The 19,225-nt window shown below is 39.6% G+C and overlaps 1 protein-coding gene across 8 annotated transcripts in view; it reads right to left on the bottom strand.

The window, feature by feature from the left end:
• The window catches only part of ADD3 (adducin 3), a 92,132-nt gene that overhangs the window by 2,391 nt on the left and 70,516 nt on the right, over positions 1–19,225 (bottom strand). For 7 of the 8 annotated variants that reach the window (XM_030951722.1, XM_030951720.1, XM_030951718.1 and 4 more), the window contains 12 exons: positions 10,867–11,005; positions 9,334–9,485; positions 9,138–9,218; positions 7,939–8,088; positions 6,971–7,114; positions 6,783–6,881; positions 5,557–5,739; positions 5,053–5,310; positions 3,874–3,993; positions 2,517–2,606; positions 1,696–1,816; positions 695–790 (listed from right to left, as the gene is read on the bottom strand). In XM_030951722.1, the coding sequence (XP_030807582.1) occupies positions 695–790; positions 1,696–1,816; positions 2,517–2,606; positions 3,874–3,993; positions 5,053–5,310; positions 5,557–5,739; positions 6,783–6,881; positions 6,971–7,114; positions 7,939–8,088; positions 9,138–9,218; positions 9,334–9,485; positions 10,867–11,005 (1,633 nt within the window). The remainder of the gene's footprint in view (positions 1–694; positions 791–1,695; positions 1,817–2,516; positions 2,607–3,873; positions 3,994–5,052; positions 5,311–5,556; positions 5,740–6,782; positions 6,882–6,970; positions 7,115–7,938; positions 8,089–9,137; positions 9,219–9,333; positions 9,486–10,866; positions 11,006–19,225) is intronic. The other variant, XM_030951726.1, reaches the window with a different exon arrangement.

Here is a 19,225-nt window from a genome sequence, read left to right as displayed (position 1 = left end):
CAAATAATTTTGCAATTATTTATGTACACTTTCATGCAAAAAAGCCCAGTACTGAGACAAGGCCTGCGAGTGTGGACTGTGATCCAAAGAATGAAACCCGAAGTGCTTAGATGTGGCTTTTCCCCTTTATCCACAGCCTTAGTTGCTGTAAGCAGACAACACAGTCAAAATGTCATTAAGGGAAAATGGGCTGAAAAATTTAACCATATCTCTGCCAGGTGCATACACAGCTCAAGCTGTATAGAGTATGTACAAATATAGTCTACACAGCATACACAGCCTCAAGGACAGTCAGAATTACATTTTACTGCAAGAGACTGATTTATGAAAACACAGCCAATCCATACAGAAGGCATTGGAGAACTTGCCTTTTAAAATGCCTACTTAGACTTCCGGAAGTCTTAGGCAAAAGAACTATTCTTAATATTTTCAGTAAAATGAAATATAGTATCTCTTTGCCCCACCTGGTTAATATCTAAGTTTCAGCATGCCCGGAGTTGTTTTCTGTTTGTGAGAATGTTGTATTAGAAAAAGTTGGGAAAAAATAGTTTTCTGGACAGAGTACCACCCAAACTTTGCAAAAGAGGGCTCCTTTTGACTCAATTGACTTCATGCAAGTGTAAAAGTGCAGCAGAAGAGTCGAGGACTTGGGTTATTGGAGCCCTTGGCATCAAACAGAAATTGCATGGAATACCTTCTAATCTTTCTGGGACATTTTGTGGGGATTGAGTTTGTGACTGAATTTGCGACACAGATGAACCGTCATCTGAGAATAATTCCTGTTCAGCATCTGCAGGACAAGATGTGAGTTAGTAGCCAAGCAAAAGTGAAAATCAAGCAAGAGTGTCAGTGTTGATGCTACAAGATTTACAGGTCTGCTACAGCTTTGTGTTGCTCATGCTGACAATAGCACAAAGTTACAATACACAGTTGAAACTCTAAAGAATTATGGATTTATCTGATAAAAATTGGTATATATTAGTTCTTTATTAGAAAGTATTAAAAAAGGTGGCAGGACTGCATTCCAAGTAGTATGCCCCTTGGTTTTATCTTGTCACAGTCTGCTGGTGCAGTAAGCAATTACACTATGTCCTAAGTGTGACATATAGCAAAGTTGTTTTATTACACAGTATTAGTGACGAAGAATTCACAGTAAGTGTTATTTTTTAAAAATTAAAATCAACCCTGAATTAGTAATTCTCTATGAAATAGTAGTATTGGAAGAAGATATGAAAAGTGAAAGTAGATGAGACTTGCACACTGAGAGAACAGAAGTAAAATTAGAGAAGCCAGGGCCAAACATCTCAGGAAACTTTTGCTCAGTTGGGCACAGACTTGGATACTTGATCTAACTTTAGTATCAGCTCTGAGGAGGAGCTGGATTAAGATGACCTTTGTGGACTCTTCCACCTTAAGTTAGTCTATGATTCTGACACAAAAATTTATTATGGTTAATTGTGTTTTAGTCAGCCCCATTTATCTGAAAACCTTTAATTGCTTTAATTTCAGCTCTGACTAAAATAAAAGAACAAACCACATTTAACAAAAGAATTCTACCACCTCAAGGAATGATTAGTTCTAAGCTAGTTGCCAGCAGTATATGCTAATAATTAACATGTACACATTTTTTACAGTAGATATTTTCAAGCTTATTATTAAAATGTAAACCCCAGCAATTCAAACCACACTGCTGACCTTCCAACCCCTGCTGCTTGCGCTCAATGGTTTTCTTGTACTCTTCCAGTTCCTTTTCGGTGAGGTGGCTGAACGGGTTGGGTGGTGCTGGCGGCGCGTGCTCATCATCAAACTGCACTGGCTGTGAAAGAGAAAGCCACAGAATTTAACAGTTAAAAAATATGAAGCAACAAGCAAAAGTTCAGGTCTTTTTTTTTTTTTTTAAAGTTTGATGACAAAGTTTTGGCAGGGAATACAGAATTAAAACACAGATATACTAACTACATAGCTAGAAACTCTTAAGAATTCCAATTCACCACACTATGTCGGATAACCTTATTAGGGATATCTAATATCTATACTGTTTGGAAGTATATTCTTTCCAAGAAAAGATTAATATGGGTAGGTAAGAAACTGGAAACCCTCTCTCCCAATAAGAAGCCTGTTTCTAAGGAAAGCTGCCTTCCACATAGTCACATACCACCTTTTAAACTCAGCTACTTCTTGGACTCAATTGTTATCTTAAGCATCACTTCCACAGACTAATGAAGGCTATTTTTGGCCCCATGCATTCAAAGTTCTTCCTCTCTCACTTAAATGAGCTTAGACAAGGATCCTACTTCATTAAGATTACGGGTGACAAACTTAACATGCACATCTCAATTTGAAAGTAACTTTTTAAACCTGTAAAATGAAACATGAATAAGATGTATCACACCTCTAAAACTGGCATTAAAACAATCAGTTCTAACAAAACACTCAGAACAAAAATGGCCCAAGCTGAAAGACAGGCAGCCAAATAACCTGAACAGCTGTAAATTAGTTAATTATGTTGTACTCACTGAACTTGGCTTTTTATCCACAACAATCCCTGCGAGCAGCTGAGACTGAGGTCCTGCTGTCTTTAGGTCATATCGGTTTTGCTCCCTTATCTATAGAGAGAAAATAAACCAGGTTAGAAAAAGATATTTCTCTTTCACAACTCCTATGCCCATCAGCTTTGCAAAGCCACTAACACAGGCAGCAGCGAATGGCTGGAGAGTGTGTGCTGCTGCACCAAAAATTAAGCACTCTTCTTCCACCTCTGAATATACAACATATGCTGTTTGGCTCTTTCAGTACTCACAAACATTTACCCCAGTCCTAGTTCTTGCACTTCATGTAAGCCAATATTTAGAAATAAGCTCCCAGGAATAGCCCCTGAGCTGACCTCTCCCTCTCAAAAAGGATGCATGTTCAGCTATTGGAGGAAACTCTGTGGTCACAGAGGTTGGTAAAGCTTTTCCTTCTGTGAATAGTTTATTGTTTTCCCTTAATCTAACAGCCCTAGCTTCTAATTGTCAGAGCTTAAGAGATTGACAGATCAGATATAAATACCAATACAGATCATATAAAATAAATCCTACAGCAGAGAATTAGGAATAAACTCTTTGTGAGCCAGTGACATGCATGAATTTTATAATCATTGCCTGGGACATGTATTGTTAATCTCTGGATGATTAGAAGGTGCCTTTCCAGTTCTGAGGAAGGGAGTTGCTCCTTCTAACTCCACTTCAGTCCCCAAGGACAATGACACCGTGCTTTCCAAGAAAGAAAAAGATATGCAATCCAATGAAAAGTGTCCTGAATATCTGTTAATATAGTTATGCTGAGGGTGGAGTATTTGGTCAGTCTGATAATCAGTGTCTTTCATGCTGGAAGGGAAAGGCAGAGAGATATTTTTGTTTACAGAGAGATCCAACAATAATCTGTCATTTTCTTTTTTTTTACTGCCATTAGAAATTCCAGCTTAACAAGCACTAGGCAAATTAAAACAGAACAGAAGATTAGAGTCTGAGATTGAATCATGCTGCAGATGATGCACAGCAATTCTGTTGGTGTTGACACCTAATTATCTACTAAATAAAATGCTAAATAACAGGGACTACCATTCCCAATCTATAATTTCCAGAGTTAACACTCATCCTTCATCAGACTATTGCACTCAAAATTTAAATATATAAATATTGCATACGTATCTACAGATTTTATGTATATCACACATTTAAATACATGTTTTTGGTGCCAAAAATCACATATACTGTAAGAAACTTCTTAATAAAATCAAAACATTTGAAAATGTTATTTTACTGCTCTGCTGAATCATTACTTGAACACATAATTTTATTTGGAAATGTTACAATTTTCAGTTCATTTTACCTTATTTCTCTTTTCCAACACTTCACTTGGGTTTGTGTTTAGAGGAACAAATTGGTTTGGATCTTCAATTTTGATTGGCGTTCCTCCACTAGTCTTGGAGGAGTCATCAGCTTTCATCCACTTAAAGAGGGAAAAAAAAGGACAGAAGCTAAAATACCCAGTATGGTGGAAAGGAACAATTCTCTGTGTTGTCTTACTGTTAAAGAAGAGATATCAAGAAAGGACTTTCTGACCTTATTTTCAATTCCACATGACACCTAAAAAATAATCCCAATTCCTTTACAGGTTTGTGTGTTTGCCCAAGAGGATTTAAGTTGCCTTGAACATGATTACTTTTTGTAAATACTGACATACATTCCTGAAAAATGCAGTGTTAGCTGTGTATTAATGACGTTGTATTTAGAAAGGATCACACTTTCTAGTAACTGGCAGGTAGATCAGAGTCCTTGTTCATGCAACCAACTTCCCCCTCTGCTGAACACACATTGACTACAGTTTTTTTCCCGTCTCAGGCAGGGTTCTGAGTGTGTTTCTCCCAAACTCAAGTTTAGAAACCTGCCAGCCTGCCAGCAGGAGGAGCTGATGCTTTTACAGTTGTACTGGGAGTAGCTGAAGAGCATTAACACGCTCTGCAGTCCCACGAGGGCCACCTCTCTGCAGGCAGGAAACGAAGTGTAAGCATCTTGTTGAGCTGCAGGAGGGGGAAAATCTTCATCATCATTAAAAGCCTGTAGCACGAACAGACCTTTCAAAAGCTGTTTTCAGAAGGTTCACAAATAGAAAGGGGACAGCAAGAGATGAATTAGAGCCTGTGTCTCCCTCATGTGAAAGAAGAACAACCCACAGTTGACTTAAAGCCTTACTATATTTGGTGGATAACTAATAGCACAAGAAGAAGTGGTAGAAAAACTGTTTTCTACTTCAGGGATAAGAAGAGATGGTTAGAACTGTGAAATAATTGTTAAATTTTATCATGAAGTGTTACTCTTACAGTCAACCCCTCTCTCCTCTAAGAGAGGAGACCATTAGTACCAATGTCATTAAGGCTCTGAAAAGACTATTTTAATTTGCTCAATAAACTTATTTGCTAATCCTATTCAAGATTTCCTCATATAAACAGTGTGTAATTTACTTTCAAGTAAGGCAAAACCAAAGTGACTGTCCAACACATCAACCTACTGTGATCTTAGTCCTGGGACTGGTTTCCCCATTCCAGGACTCCTCAGGCACATTCACTTTCAAGTATGTGTTTGGAGAGTTCAGCCATCTTGTCTTCTCTCTCTGTTGCCTCTGTGCAAGGAATTTCAGGGGGGAAAGTGGGACTGTATCATCTTCAAAGGAAAAGGCAGTCACAGTGGCTGGGATCTCAACATCACTCTTATGTCTGGGTTTTTCCCTGACTAATGGTTGCCTATAGGCATAGCCAGTTCTGTATCCCTGTGGAGGAGAAAAAGAAGAAAAGAATGTTTAAAAAAATTAAAGCTAAGATTTTTACTATTAAGTTACTATATATTTGTAAGAATGGTGGGACAAAACTGAAGCTCAAAGCATTATAAATTCTTATTAAGATGGAATACTGCTGTCAGAAACAGTATGACTAAAAAATTATTTGCTTTACAAAAGCCAGTCCTACACTCAAAACCTTACAGGACTACATAGATACCACCAGCAACATGCTCTCACCAGGTTGTCCAGCATTCTCATGAGTGCTTCAAATTCTTGCTCCCCAACTTTCCATTTTTGTTGTGAAGCCATATTAACTCCACCTCCTCCCATTGCTGCCACGGCGTGTGTGGAAGGCTTGAACTTCTGCAGATCCAGTAGTAGGAGATTGTCTATCCCACCTGCTCCAGCCAATGCATGAACCTGGAGACATCAAGGAGTGTATTTCATTTGTGAAAAAACTTTTGTATGCTCTGCTTTTCTGAATTTGCAGCAGGAGGTTGTTAAATACATTCTGTGGTTACTTCTACTTTTGGACAGTTTTCTACTGTCCAAAAATTGCATTAAAATACATAGCAAGTGACTGCTACAGAAAGCATTATATCATCTGCAATTAATTGCACTTCAAAAGGAGTAGACTGAAACACTTGCTTTAAGAGAACCTTAAAAACATCTTTCTGTATCACAAGATTAGAAATCTTTCATTTTTCTCACTGTTTCAAAATGAAAGAGTGCCTGAACTCAAAATGAATGGTAGGGCAAGGAAGGAAAGGAATGGGAGCCTGCCATTTGCACATCCAAATGCCTCTTTGAGAGGACAGGATCAATAGGGAACAAGAACAAAGTGATGAAGTTTCTGGGGACGGGTTTAAACTTATGAAAGGTGAGAACACTTTCAGTGGTCTCTCTTCACATGTTATAGGTAACATCTGGATACCGCACCAGGTAGCTAAAGTTAGATAGAATGGAAACACTGAATTTGTGATTCAAGTTATTTTTAAATATGCCACCCACTACCATTGCTCTAAAGACCTTCTTATAATTTGGTTTCACAAATCTGAGATCACAGAGAGGAGCTTCTTTTCTTGTCACAATATTCAGCCTCAGTAAAGGAGCTGGCTCTCTAGAGATCTTAAGTCACACTTTCCCATGCAGTGAGTACCAGCAAATCTATCATCTGACAGATTCCCTGCATGAGGCTCACTCTGCACAGCATGGAACAAAACCTTCTGTACCCTTTGGAGTGTAACACCACTGAGACTGTGTCAGTGTTCCTAGAGTGAGTATTTGTGCCATTCCCTCGGTGATTCCCTGATCGCTCCAGTCTCTCTTAGACCAGGTATACAGGATTGCTGGGTTCCACAACTCCAAAACTGTGGGATGTAAGAGGAATTCCCATCTGGGGTACAATCTGTAACTCTGCAGCATAAGTGTTTGAAATGAAACACAGATAAATTCTCTCTCACCTGCGTTTCACAGGCCAGTTGCACATTGAAAATATAGTGGAATGCTTCTTCCAGTGTCTCTCCTAGTGTTACCACACCATGGTTTCTCAAAACTAACACCTAGTAAATGAAGACACTAATGTTAAATGGTAGAAACTGGAGCAGGACATGAAAATTTTTTTATGAAGAGCATAAATGAGGTTGAATACCTTGCAACTGGGTCCAAGAACTTTTTGAAGCTGAATTCTCTCTTCCTGTTCATCAAGAGATCCCTGGTAGTTGTAATAAGCAACATCTCCCAGAATCAGAGCCTCTTGGGATATGGGAAGGATGCCACACTTCATAGAAGAAACCTGTTTCATGAAAATGAAATGCTGGTAACTAGGGAAAAATGGAACTCTTAAAACTCACATCTCAACCACCCAAGCCTTAGCAGGGTGTACTTTGTTAGAAAAGAGACAAACTCCATAGGGAGAGCTTAGGAACAACCCCCCCACCAGTCTAATTTGCAATAGGGTGCTGCTACCCAGTCTAGGCGTATCTTTATCAGAGGAAATTTTTGTGAATTTTATTCATGTTTAATTCTCAGCTTACTTAATGCTTTATCCTTCTTTCTCACATTTATTACTTCAAAAAGCTAGTGTAAAAGAAATTATTCATTCCTTTATATTTTGTCTATAACCAAGGAATGTGTATATAGATATATATGCATTTCTAGATAAAATAATAAGAATTTAGTTATTTTAAACCAATTCTTTCAGGCCTCCTTACATTTTTATCATTATTATCCAGACCATTTAAAGTTTATGTCAACTATAACATTTAAATACTGAGATAAATCCAAACTGAGTGTAACAACTAATCAAACCACTTAAAAACGGAGCTGCATAATGCAAATGAAGATGATTTATACAGCCCATTATATTATCTAGGATGCTATAAATGAAGCCTGTGTAAACTGTTTGCTTTACAACCTCCTCAACCTCAGTATAATAATCTCTGAGCATCAGTTTATTCCGATGCCAATCCACTGTGGTGGCCCAGCCCTCTCTCACACTTTTATTTAGCAGTGCAGAGTTGATATTAAAACAGAAATGAAACTGCTGTGGGGAGAAATATGCCCTAAGTTCATAAAGCAAGAGTGTTTTCTTTCATTCTGTGCCAAAAGAAGACTTACAGCAGCTGTGGCAGGGGTGTGGATGTGTATGACACATCTGACGTCGGGGCGGGTGGAGTAGATGGCCATGTGTGGACTGAAGCCCACACTGTCAATACTGAGAGCTGTGCTTCCCTGGTCCACTACATCTCCTAGGATGTTCACCTTGACCTGAAAAAGGCAAAGAGACAAATGACACTCAGAAAGGTTGTGACAACTTCAGTTATCTAGAAAATAGCCTTCCTTTCTTATTTAGCACCAAATTTCCCTACACACATTTAAGGCTCAGAGCACAAAAAAGTAGGAGAGCAGCCATGAATGTGTGTTTCAATAAACCACCCTGCTGTACTTGCCCTTGAAAGCTGTTGGAAGCTCAGTTATAGAAGAAGTAAGGATCAGACCCTGATACAACATATATTCTACTCCAGTCTAGCTGACCTTTCCTTGTTTCTGACTTTCAAAAATGCATTCCATTAACATTTCCTACATTTTAAATATGAAGATAACTCAGAGCCTGAGAAATTTCCAGTAAGAATATTCAATGTACAAGGAATTTTCAGATTCATTGGAACATTAAAATAGTAATTCCTGCATCAACAAAAAACTACAGCAGGGTCATGTGTCATGGTATTTTGGTTCTGTGTTTGCTGTAATAGTATCAACCTCATTTTGGTCCCCCTTTCACCTTGAGACAGTTTCTTTACAGATATGCACTGACATGAAGAGCGTATGGCAGGTTCTACACCAAAAGATGTGTGATTTAGCAGCTACCACTGCCTAAATACCAGCCTGTAACTTCACCTAGCTCATTTACTGGGCCTGGGGAAGATTATTTGACTTTATCAGCTCACTTCCAAAGGTAAGAGGTGATTCTGATAACACTACTCCTACAGACTCATTTCATATGTATTGCCACACTCTCAGGTTATAAAAGGCTACACTGAGGTTACTGCTGAGTTTCATCAGACAGGAACACAAAACTTTGCTGCTCCACATGGAAGTTGGAGACAAAGAAACAGAAAGTAAAACTAAACCCAAGAAGAAATACTGGCAACAAAGGCTGCTACTATCTAGGCAGTTAATCAGCTTTTCATCTGGTGGGTAAATATTAAAAAACCCCAAACAACACCATAATTACAGAAGTCCATTTAAGCAGCCACAAAAGCATTTTAGAAAACAGGATGAGCCTTGTTGGTTATTACACCAGGTGAATCACATACCAAATTAGAAGCTGAAGCTTCAGAAAAAGACAGCCCTCTTGGAATAATTAGAATGTGGTCATGTTCTTTGCTTACTCTTACCTGCAAAGGAGACAGGAAATGGATTACTGATCTAATTTACATTAATCAGAGGGAAAAACAATTTGAATGAATAGGTGAGATTCTAAGTAAGTTTTTTTTTCTCTGAAATACTTACTGTGATATAGGTATTTGGCAAATGTGCCCACCCAAACAAGTCAGCCAATCTGTACAAACTGGCTAACTTGCAACGAGTGAGTTTTTCTCCCTTAACAAACGAGGAGGTATCTACCCCAGGTAGGTCATTGATGGGTGTAATCATTCCATGGCCTGAAAAACAGACAAAAACAGATGATGGCCAGTTGGACAATTAAATATATTTCCAACAATGCCATGATCTTCCAGATGCAGTGTATTTAAATGGCCAGCAAAGCAGTACCAGCATTTATGAGACTGAATAAAGGTTTTCCTGAGCTGTCTCCTGAATCAATATCCTACATAGGACTGGAACTGGGCTCTAAGACATTTGTCACTAATGAAGTATTTTTATAGGTTATTTTGAGGTTTGTTTTTGTTACAGGAGAAGACATTCCTTGTAGACTTCTGACACCAGCGAAACTAATTTGAAGCGCTATCTCAGGCTTAGCACTTCAATTCAGCCCTAATGAAGAAATTAGGATTAGTGCAAGAGTTCTCAAACCCTTAGACAGAAGGTATCACCTCTTAACAGAGAAATCATAAATATCAATTTCTCTCTTTGACTTGTGACTACACAAATATACCCCTTTCCCCTTCATGAATGCATGACAGCCTTCTGACAGCTCACAACCTTTGTTCAGAGGGAAAGCTAAGATCAAAAGAGGTAAAAGTCATTTTGGTTTTCAAGAAAAGAAGTGTGCACTTTGAGATCTGTCCCCATTGTCCCTGGCAAACACAGCAGAGACAACAGTGGGACTCAGAGTCTCAGTAACCAACCAGAGACATGAACACGAGGTTATTTGGGCTCTCTGTTCCCTTCCACTCGTTTTGTTAAATAAACCCTGAAGTACCATTTTGGGACCAAATCTCCAAAGATGATGAATGCTGACAGCTGCCACTGTACTTCAGGCTTGTAAGCTCCCATATGATGTCCACCCACAGAACTTAAATTGACTTGAATTTCTCAGTGCTTCATGACTTGGAAAGAACTTGGGTGTTAACTGCGAGATCCCAGTGACATCTTTACAAGTAGAGTGCAGACTAGGAGCTGTTCTTAACTGTGGGAGCTGTTTATCTGATAATTCAGTTTGCCAGGGGATTCTCCCCACCTCAGAGTTCTTGGCGTTTTTTTAGTAACAATTTATATGCAAGAGTAGAAAAATAAAGAAACTAAATGGTAATGTATGTCACATCTCAGTTTATATTAATGTTAAACTCCTAATAGTAACAGAACACATCTTGTTCCCAATGTCAGTTCAACTTTTATTAACAAAGTATAGAATAACTGAGTTTGAGGATTCCAACCATTTTGGATATCATGATACAAGTCAAAGAATTTGAGAGAATGAAGCCTAAAAAGGCAAGTTAAGGCCACCATCTGTACTACTTCACAGCTGAAGCAAGCTCGGACAGAATTTTTATTCAAGGAAAGAGGAGACTCCAGCACTCCTAAGCCCTGGTAACAATTAAAAAAAAAAAAAAAAGAAGAGCAGTTTATGTATAATTCACTTACTGAGTGAAGATGAGGAAAAACCTGTAAAAGTGCTCCCTGTAATGTACTCAGCAATCTGCTGTAATGCAAGCAGTCCAGTGGGGTTATTGCCCTTCTTCATCTGTTCTTGAATAAGGCATTCCAGATCTTCTCTAAAAGCCTGTAGAAACATTTGAAAAACATCAAGGAAACCCAGCCTTGATAACCTTATTTCTATTATAGGTGGGGCTGCTAGTTTTGCCTCTTATGAATGTTACATGAAACTTCCCCATAGAATTTGTTTTTTAGCTGTTTTAACTTTGCCAGACTTAATCATCTGACCTAAACTTTGCATGCTAGATACTGGCAATTTGTGGGGCAGAAAGGAGGAGTTTGGTCACAGAGGATTTACTATTTCCCAGTACACAACAAGATAAAATGTATTTTTTTTACATTATTGAACCCATTTTTATCAGTAATTAAAGTGTTGTCCATATTTTGGAAGAGATACTTGAAATTCAATCAGGATGTGTTGCTTTCTGTGCTGGATATTTTTTTTATAATGTAATCCCTCTGAAAACCCATTCAAATTTGATAAAGTTATAAACAACGGGAAAACTGGAGCTTATCCACGCTCAAGTAATATCACAGACATGCAAAAACTAGAAGGAATGCTATCTCCTCTCTATTTTTCCTTCCCCAAAGGGAAAAATCCTTCCTTCTTTTTCTGAATAAAGTGATTGCAAGCCCAAGAGATAAACTCTTGCAGAATATATAATGAAAAAGTTTCCATAGTATTATTAAATTTAATATACTATGCACTGTGGACAAAGCCTGCTCCTTTGAGATGATAAACAGATGATTCCCTATCTACAACCAACCCCTGTCCTAGGACCACTGCAGTCCTGACATTCCTAGACTCAATAAATTCTGTTCCTTCAAACTTATAGGTTACATTTTCTAGCCCTCTCATTACTTCTTGGCAGCATCTTGCAGCTTTTCCCCAACCTTGCAGTACCCAAAGCTGCACACAGCACGAGCTGAGGTGGGGATTGTGAACACTCCTGGTTCCTTCCAAGAAGACATTTGGTGTCTTTACCACGCAGCTGGCTCCTATTATAACTCCAGACCATTCCCTGTAAGTAATTGCTCCTTTCAGTTTGCCTTCCTTGGCAGAGCACTTGCTCTCAATTAAAGAAAGAAAACAGTTCTGTATGACAAATGTAATTTCTTCACTGAATTTTAATTCAGTCCTTCAAAACACCCACTCTGTTGGGCAAAATCCACCAATCCCTTGGGTCTATTCACCAACAGGTTTTGATGATTAGTAAGAGAGAGTGCTACTGAACCCCACAAAGACATCCTCAAGACTGTACTTGACACAGCCTCCTCAGCTGCACAGTTGAGTCTCCAGGACTCCTAATTACCAACTTTTAAGATATCCATGCTCTCCTTAGAATAATTTTGTCAGGATCATGTTTGTACCTGAGACTTGCTAGATTTTCCTAAGTAAAGCCTCTAAGAATTCCCCCCTGACTGACTCTGAAAGTGCACCTATCTCTCAGTGCAGACCAGAATATTCACGTGGCATCCCCCCAACAGCTGAAGAACCTCTCACCAGCCTGAAGATGCACAGGCAAAGTCAGATTTTTCTCTTTTGTGGCTGCTGTTGGAAAGGTCTATGAAGCAGGAGAAAGGAGCAGATGAGGAAAAGGAAAGAAAAAACACAGAACTGAGAGAGGAAAAAAACCTAACTGGGGGAGAAGAAGTGGAGGACAGGGAGCAATGGCCATAAACTGAAACGTGCAAAGTTCCAGCTCAACATGAGGAAGAACTTTAGATCGAGGGTAGCAGAGAACTGGACCAGGCTGCCCAGTTCCCTGCATTATATTAAATTATTCCTCCTTCAATCCAACAAGGACTATAAAAAAGATCTGCAAAAACATTAATAGTAAACTCTTATTAGTCATCTGCAGACTTCTGGAAGTTTTTTAACCTGTACAAGTAATGTTACTTCCATAGCAGAAAAAAGGGTAATGTAATATATTTTGGGAAATTTTTGAAAGAAAGATTTTTTTAGTTTATTGCATATTGTATTTTTAATTTTGGTCATGTTATTTTCCTTCTTCTGAGCTTAATTTTGCACCTTAATGCTAGCAGTAGTATGTAACACATTTGCTGAGACTACTAGAAATGAGGATTTAGTGTTGTATCAACAGTTTTATTAAACCAAACAAGCTGAGTTTCCCTTAAAAACAGTTTTAGAAATAAGAGAAAATAGGTAAGAGGCAGGAAAGTAGCAAATATGGAGGTTTGGGATGAGTTGTAAAGCAGGTGAGAATATGGATGAAGTGCATAAAATCAGGTATGCAATTTATCCACATGCCAGTGCATAATGATGTTTTCTAGCAGCCTTCAGCCTGCCACATGGGTATCTATGAATATTTCACTGCATTTCATCCACTGCTGCAGACCCTGAAACTTGGAACTGTTAGGTAACCACCTCACACGTGCTAACACAACCTTCTTCCATCACTGGTAATCCCAGTGGGCTCCTATGAAGGCCACCACCTTCTTGTGGTCAACAATTTACCTTTAATAAGAGCCATTAAATGAATGATATTTATTGGATATTTATTTCACTGTACAAGACTGATTTCTGTAAAACTACTAGCTTGCAGGCCTCTGATTCTGGGATCTGACCAGAGCAGCAGGACCTTGCTTCTAAAAACCTAACTAGAGCCTGGAGACCAAATTGTTTGGTTTTGCTTTAATTCATGAGATTGCAATATATTTATTTATGTGTGGCATTATACTGCCCACAAGTGAGCAAGCAAAAGTCATACAAGTAAGTCATACTGGAGACAGAGATGCTTTCAAAGAGATGACAAACATGCTGCTCTGGCACAAAGCAGATATTTTTCAAGCATAAAGGTAATTTCAGATGTAGTATTTGACAAAGAAATGCTGACAAAGGAAAAACTGTACTGTCAGATGAACGAAAAATGATGTTATTCCTTGGTGTATTCATGATGTATGCTCAGCATTGCTCAATCAAGAGAAAGTTTCAGGGATTTAGTAGGCTTTTTGGGTACATGTGCATTGTTTTGTTTGTTTGTTTGAAACCATGACAACTTTAGACATGGGACACTAAGAGCAGTGACTTTCTGCAGTGGGGTACAAATCCCAAAGCGAGCAGCACAGCACTTCTTGGCTGCCCCTGGTCCTGCCAGCACAGCTGGACTCGACACCTGCCTGTGCCTGCACACAGCAAGGATGTAGCCAGGCTGACCCACCCCTCACAGCTGGGAATCATTTCCTGTTTGCACAAGCATCCTTCTGTCTTCAGGGACCTCACCTGCCCAGCCAAGCACCTGTGTCCCCCTTGTTTGTGCTGAAACAGCACTTCAAGCATCAGCCTGAAGGTCTGATAGGAAATATCCCATGGTGTGAGAACTGGACCCATGACAGCTGCTGGGAAGGAGGTACAGTGACATTTCAGACAAGGTGCACAGCCAGGAGGATGCTGAGTAAGGCTTTTACTTTAGACACCCAAGAGAGTGGCCTGACCTTGGTAGAATGCAGGCTGCTGCTCTACTTCCATCTCACCCACTTTGAGTGCCACTCCACCAGCTTGCTCTGAGACATGAATTTCCCCACTACTCACCAGTAAAAATGAACAGGGCAGCTCAGCCTGTTCCTAAAACTGTTTCCAGAATTCCACTCTTTCCAAAACTGTTGTCAGCTTTTTTACACCAGCTTAGACAGCCTTACATGGTACTGCATAGCTTGCAGAACAGACACAGCTTTTCTTGATGGAGTCATTAGTAGGATGATTAGGTCAAGGTCTTTCTGATAGCATAAAATTACTTCTCTAGAACTATTTGCAATCATATTCCAAATATACATCATAGATTCAGGCAGTTTAGATGGAAAAATCTTTCAACTTAGTTCTCAAAAGTTCTCTGAAAGTCAAGAGCGAAGTTAAGCTCAGTTCTGACTCACTTCCATTTTTTTCAGAAGTACAGTCTAACTGTGAGCTGACAGTGACAATTTGGGCTTTTAAGAATCAAAGCAACATTTGCATGTACCAGTTGACAACTAGTATTTTTCAAGAAGAACTAGAATAATTAACTTGCTAGAATAACCTATTTTACATGGATACACACATACATAGTGCAGAATAATGATGTTGCTAAAAAACTTTGTATTAGTCTCTTCATCTTGCTAGGCAGCTCTCTAAGGATGTTAAGAAGTACAAAGGCTTATAAGTATTTTGACTATCTATGCTGTTTCTTTTTTGTTGACCACTGATTTCTACATGTATCCAACCAAAAGAAGTAGAAATAAAATAATAAACAAATAATAATGGTATACAAGTCATCTACAAATACTCCACACTGCTGCAAACCTTTAAGAGGGGAAAGCATGTGCTCACATTAGGACTAACAACAGTAATGACTAAACAGTTTCACATCATTCTACAGGAAAGTAGCTAAAAAATACATGTGAGGTGCCTACCTTTCACAGCAGCACTGCTGTTAGACTAAAAACTGCCAAATGATACAAAAACTCATTCAACAGTTTTCACTTAAGCCCATTTTGATCAGAGTTTCTAATATCTTAAATCCATTTTTTAAAAGGGCATAATTCAACTTATCTAAACATACCCACACAGAGTCTCTAAGCCAAATCTCCACCACTGAAGAAAAGTTTCAAAACTTAACTGGTACTTTGTCCTCGAGAGTGAAGAGATGTTAATTTTGGTTCCTGTGCTGTAAACACAGCTGCCTGTGAGAGGAAGACCTTCACTGAAACAGCCAACACAGCTCCTAAGAGGCTCTTTCAAGACTGAAGTTTAGATACAAACAGCCAGAGCCCTCAGTGGAAAAGGGTGGAGCTGGCCACAAAAAAACCGCCAGGGAGCGAAGGCTGGCGGGGAGAAGATAAGACTCACAAAAAGTGTTTGTCAATGCTGTGAAAAGAGAACAAGGGGGATGGGGCTTCTGGGTTAAGACAAAAAGAAGTAGCCTTGGTAATAAGCATGGGGAATTAGCTGAAGTTATAATAATCTCTTCACTTGCACTGAAGGGTGAGGGCACCTGGGCTGGATTTAGTGACTGGGCTGACAGCAAGGTGCTCCCCACACAGAGCTCAGCCTGCGCCAGCTTTTCCAGCTCCTCTAACCTGGTGCACTCTGGCTCTCCTCCATGAGCTGCAGCAGAGTGTTCACTCCTATGATAAGCAGCCTAGAGATACCCCATGATTACAGCCAAACCTGAAGCACTCAACTCCTTTGCCAAGCCCATCCCCACCAACCCAGAGCCAGCCACTCACACAACTGCTGCTCTGCATAGGGGTCTGGGTCCCTCCCTCGTGTTCTCTCGTGGAGTAAAGCCATACCATACATCCTGCTAAATGGAATGTAAATGAAATGTAATGAATGTAAATGGAATGTACAATGAAATGTAAAATGGTAGATGAAATCAAATTTCAGCTCATCAGGGGTCTCACGCATTTCTGAGCCTAATTAACTGGGATTTTCAGTAAGTGCAGGACTTGAAAGGGTGGGAGCACACATGGTGAGGATGCACTAGGAGGGATGGCAGAGCTCTTGCAGGATGTTCTAGATGCACATGCTCCTGCAGCCAAGGAAAAAAAGTCACCAGTCATGGCTTTCCAAGGTTTTCCCGGTACTGTTCAACATGTATCTGGTGGCATTTATATCTAATGAGAAAAAAACACAGTTCAAACTAAGTGCAAAGGAGCAATATGGAAATAGAGTGGAGTGAAGGGTAACCCAGTTTTATAGTGAGAAAGAAGGGAAATTCTCATGATGTGCACTTGTGGTGGAGGACTTTGGTGTGAATTTACAGTGTTCATCACAGCTACAGAAATGAATGACAGCTGGGCATGGGGATTTCTTGGGTCCCCACAGAGGTCTAGTGCATGGCCTTGATTTGAGACAATGTTACCCTGACCACAAACTCCCCTCAGTTAAAATGTTATCACGGTGCACAGGGGATCTTTAAGGGACATTTTGCAGTATGTCTTCAATGACGTATCAAATTGAGCTCTTGGCTCTGGGTGAACAAAATGCTGCACAGGTTGTATGATGAAAGCATGCAACTAAATAAGCTATTGCAGGGGGAGGAGAGTCATGACTTCCCAGCAGGATATTGGGAAGATGTCAGAGAAGACAAAAGCCAGAGCAGGGAGCTGCAGGCTGAGATGACTGCCCAGTGCGGAGGTCCTCAGGTGATGCAAAAGGTTCTGAGTCCTTTGTGGCCAATGGGTCAGGCTTCTGAAGGATGTGAAAGGCTCTTGAACTTCTGAGAAAAGAGCAGTAAAAGCCAAAACATATGAGGAACTGAAAGGACTTTGATATTTTTAAGAAAATAAACTGCCTCAAAAGGGAGTGGTATTGCAAAAATACTGGATGTTCACTCGATACAAACTAAAGTAAACTAAACAACTGCAAAAGCTGGGGGAGAAATAAATTAAATCATCCTTCATCTCTGTCCTGATGGTTTGAAAATAACATATCCAGGAAAGAAATTCAAGTGTGGGTGGGATTGCTTGTTTTTGAGGAGAAAAATCTGCCTGCATGCTGCATGCTAAGGCAGACCTCTGAATAGAAGAGTTGCTAAGCTGTACAGTTATCTCCCCATGTTTTTTTGGACAAGACCTGCTAGTGTGGGAGGCAGGGGGGTTTGCATGTGCAAGGCAGGAAGGGAGGCACAGTAGAGAAGTGCATTTTTAACTTCAGTACAACCCCCCCAAATTTTTCAGTCTGCATAGTTTCACCTGAGCCTTCCTGCAATGGCAGTACCAAGCCAGAGTGGCCCTGAATTCCCTGCAGAGTCACAGTGGGTTGGTAGACACTCTCTAAATCCAGCATTAAAGTAAAGCCTGATGGGATCCTGCCAACACAGAGCTCAACTTTAGGAAAAAAAAAAAAACTGAGCTCCAAATAGCTGTGTTTTATATGTAAAAATAGCCAGTGCACATCCAATGGGTCTTAAGAAGCCACACAAAACTTCACTGGTAAATTAAAAACATAAACTGCACATTTAAATTTTAGTAACTGGGCATTTTTATGTTTACATTAAACAGCTGCTCCACTCATCGCTCCAGACACAACTTCTTCTAACATTAGTAAAAATAATGAACATATATATATATATATAATGTATAAACACATCTTTTGTACAGGAATCCATCCTCTCCCATTTCCACCCTCACCTGTAGCTTTCCTTCCAGTACACCAATATAAAGGGATGGAAGCTACTCCTCAGTGCAGCCTAAGCCCTGATCCTAATTTCCTGTGGGTTGCACACATTATCCTGCTAGCTCAAGCCTACAGTTAGCTTTTCTGCTGGGTGGATAATTGTTTCACATGGTGTCACTGCACTGGAAGCAGTGTGACACTGCTGCCTGCCAGCAGAAACATCCAACACTTTCCCTGCTTCACCATGGCTGTGGGGATCTTCTCCCCATCTGTACCTGTATGTTCACTCAGCTCCTCAGTGCTGAACTGGCTGTTCAGTTTTCATAAACATCATAACTGCACAACCACTGCCCTTTTTCAAAAAAAGTGTTTTAAGAGTTTCTGGTTGCTAAGGTGACAGCATCAGAGAAATGCTAGAAGGAAATAAAGGCCAAAAGGACTTGTGTACCATAAGTGAAGTAAGGAGTTTGATGGTACAGCAAATGTATTTTTGCTCTGTGAAAAACATAGTAACTCTGTGTAACAAGCAACATATGACTGTTTAGCATACAGACAAAACTGTTTTTAATTGCAGAGTTAAGTTGGAAAATATAAAAAACCCTAAAACAACCCAACCCATCTTTTCAGATTTTGGGTATATTATAGGGCAATTATCTTGAGCCCAAAAAGCAATAAAACTAATCCACTGTATAAATGTAGTACCTTTCTTTAAAAATAACAACATGCTACCCAAATCCTCCGAAACTGAAGATGTTACTGAATAAAGCTAAATGGCTTTATGCTAAGATTGGCCAGCAGTACTTCTGGATGCTATCAGGCTGCTCAGGCCCAGCTGATTTTAATTCCTTTCCACCTTTATAACAGACACAGAAGAGCAAACATGTTCAGTTTATCAGATTCTCCAGGCTATCAGATGCTCAGGGGCTACATGCAGCATTAGGCAAACACATCTGAGAACTCACTGATAATGTCAGGACATTCTCCATGGGCAGTGGTCAGAAAACAACTATGATTTGTTTAAGGTTTAATATGAACAGACTCCAAGACATTAGCAAACATCAGAGGTAATGGAAATAGCTTTTCAGTAGCTTTTAAATTATTTAATTTAGGAAAGGGAAATTGCACATCAGAGAGGAGTAGTCAGATTGCACACTAGTATGGGCACCAAAC

Source organism: Camarhynchus parvulus, chromosome 6 (assembly GCF_901933205.1).
Source record: "Camarhynchus parvulus chromosome 6, STF_HiC, whole genome shotgun sequence".
NCBI lineage: Eukaryota > Metazoa > Chordata > Aves > Passeriformes > Thraupidae > Camarhynchus > Camarhynchus parvulus.
This window is presented reverse-complemented; position numbering and strand designations above follow the sequence as displayed.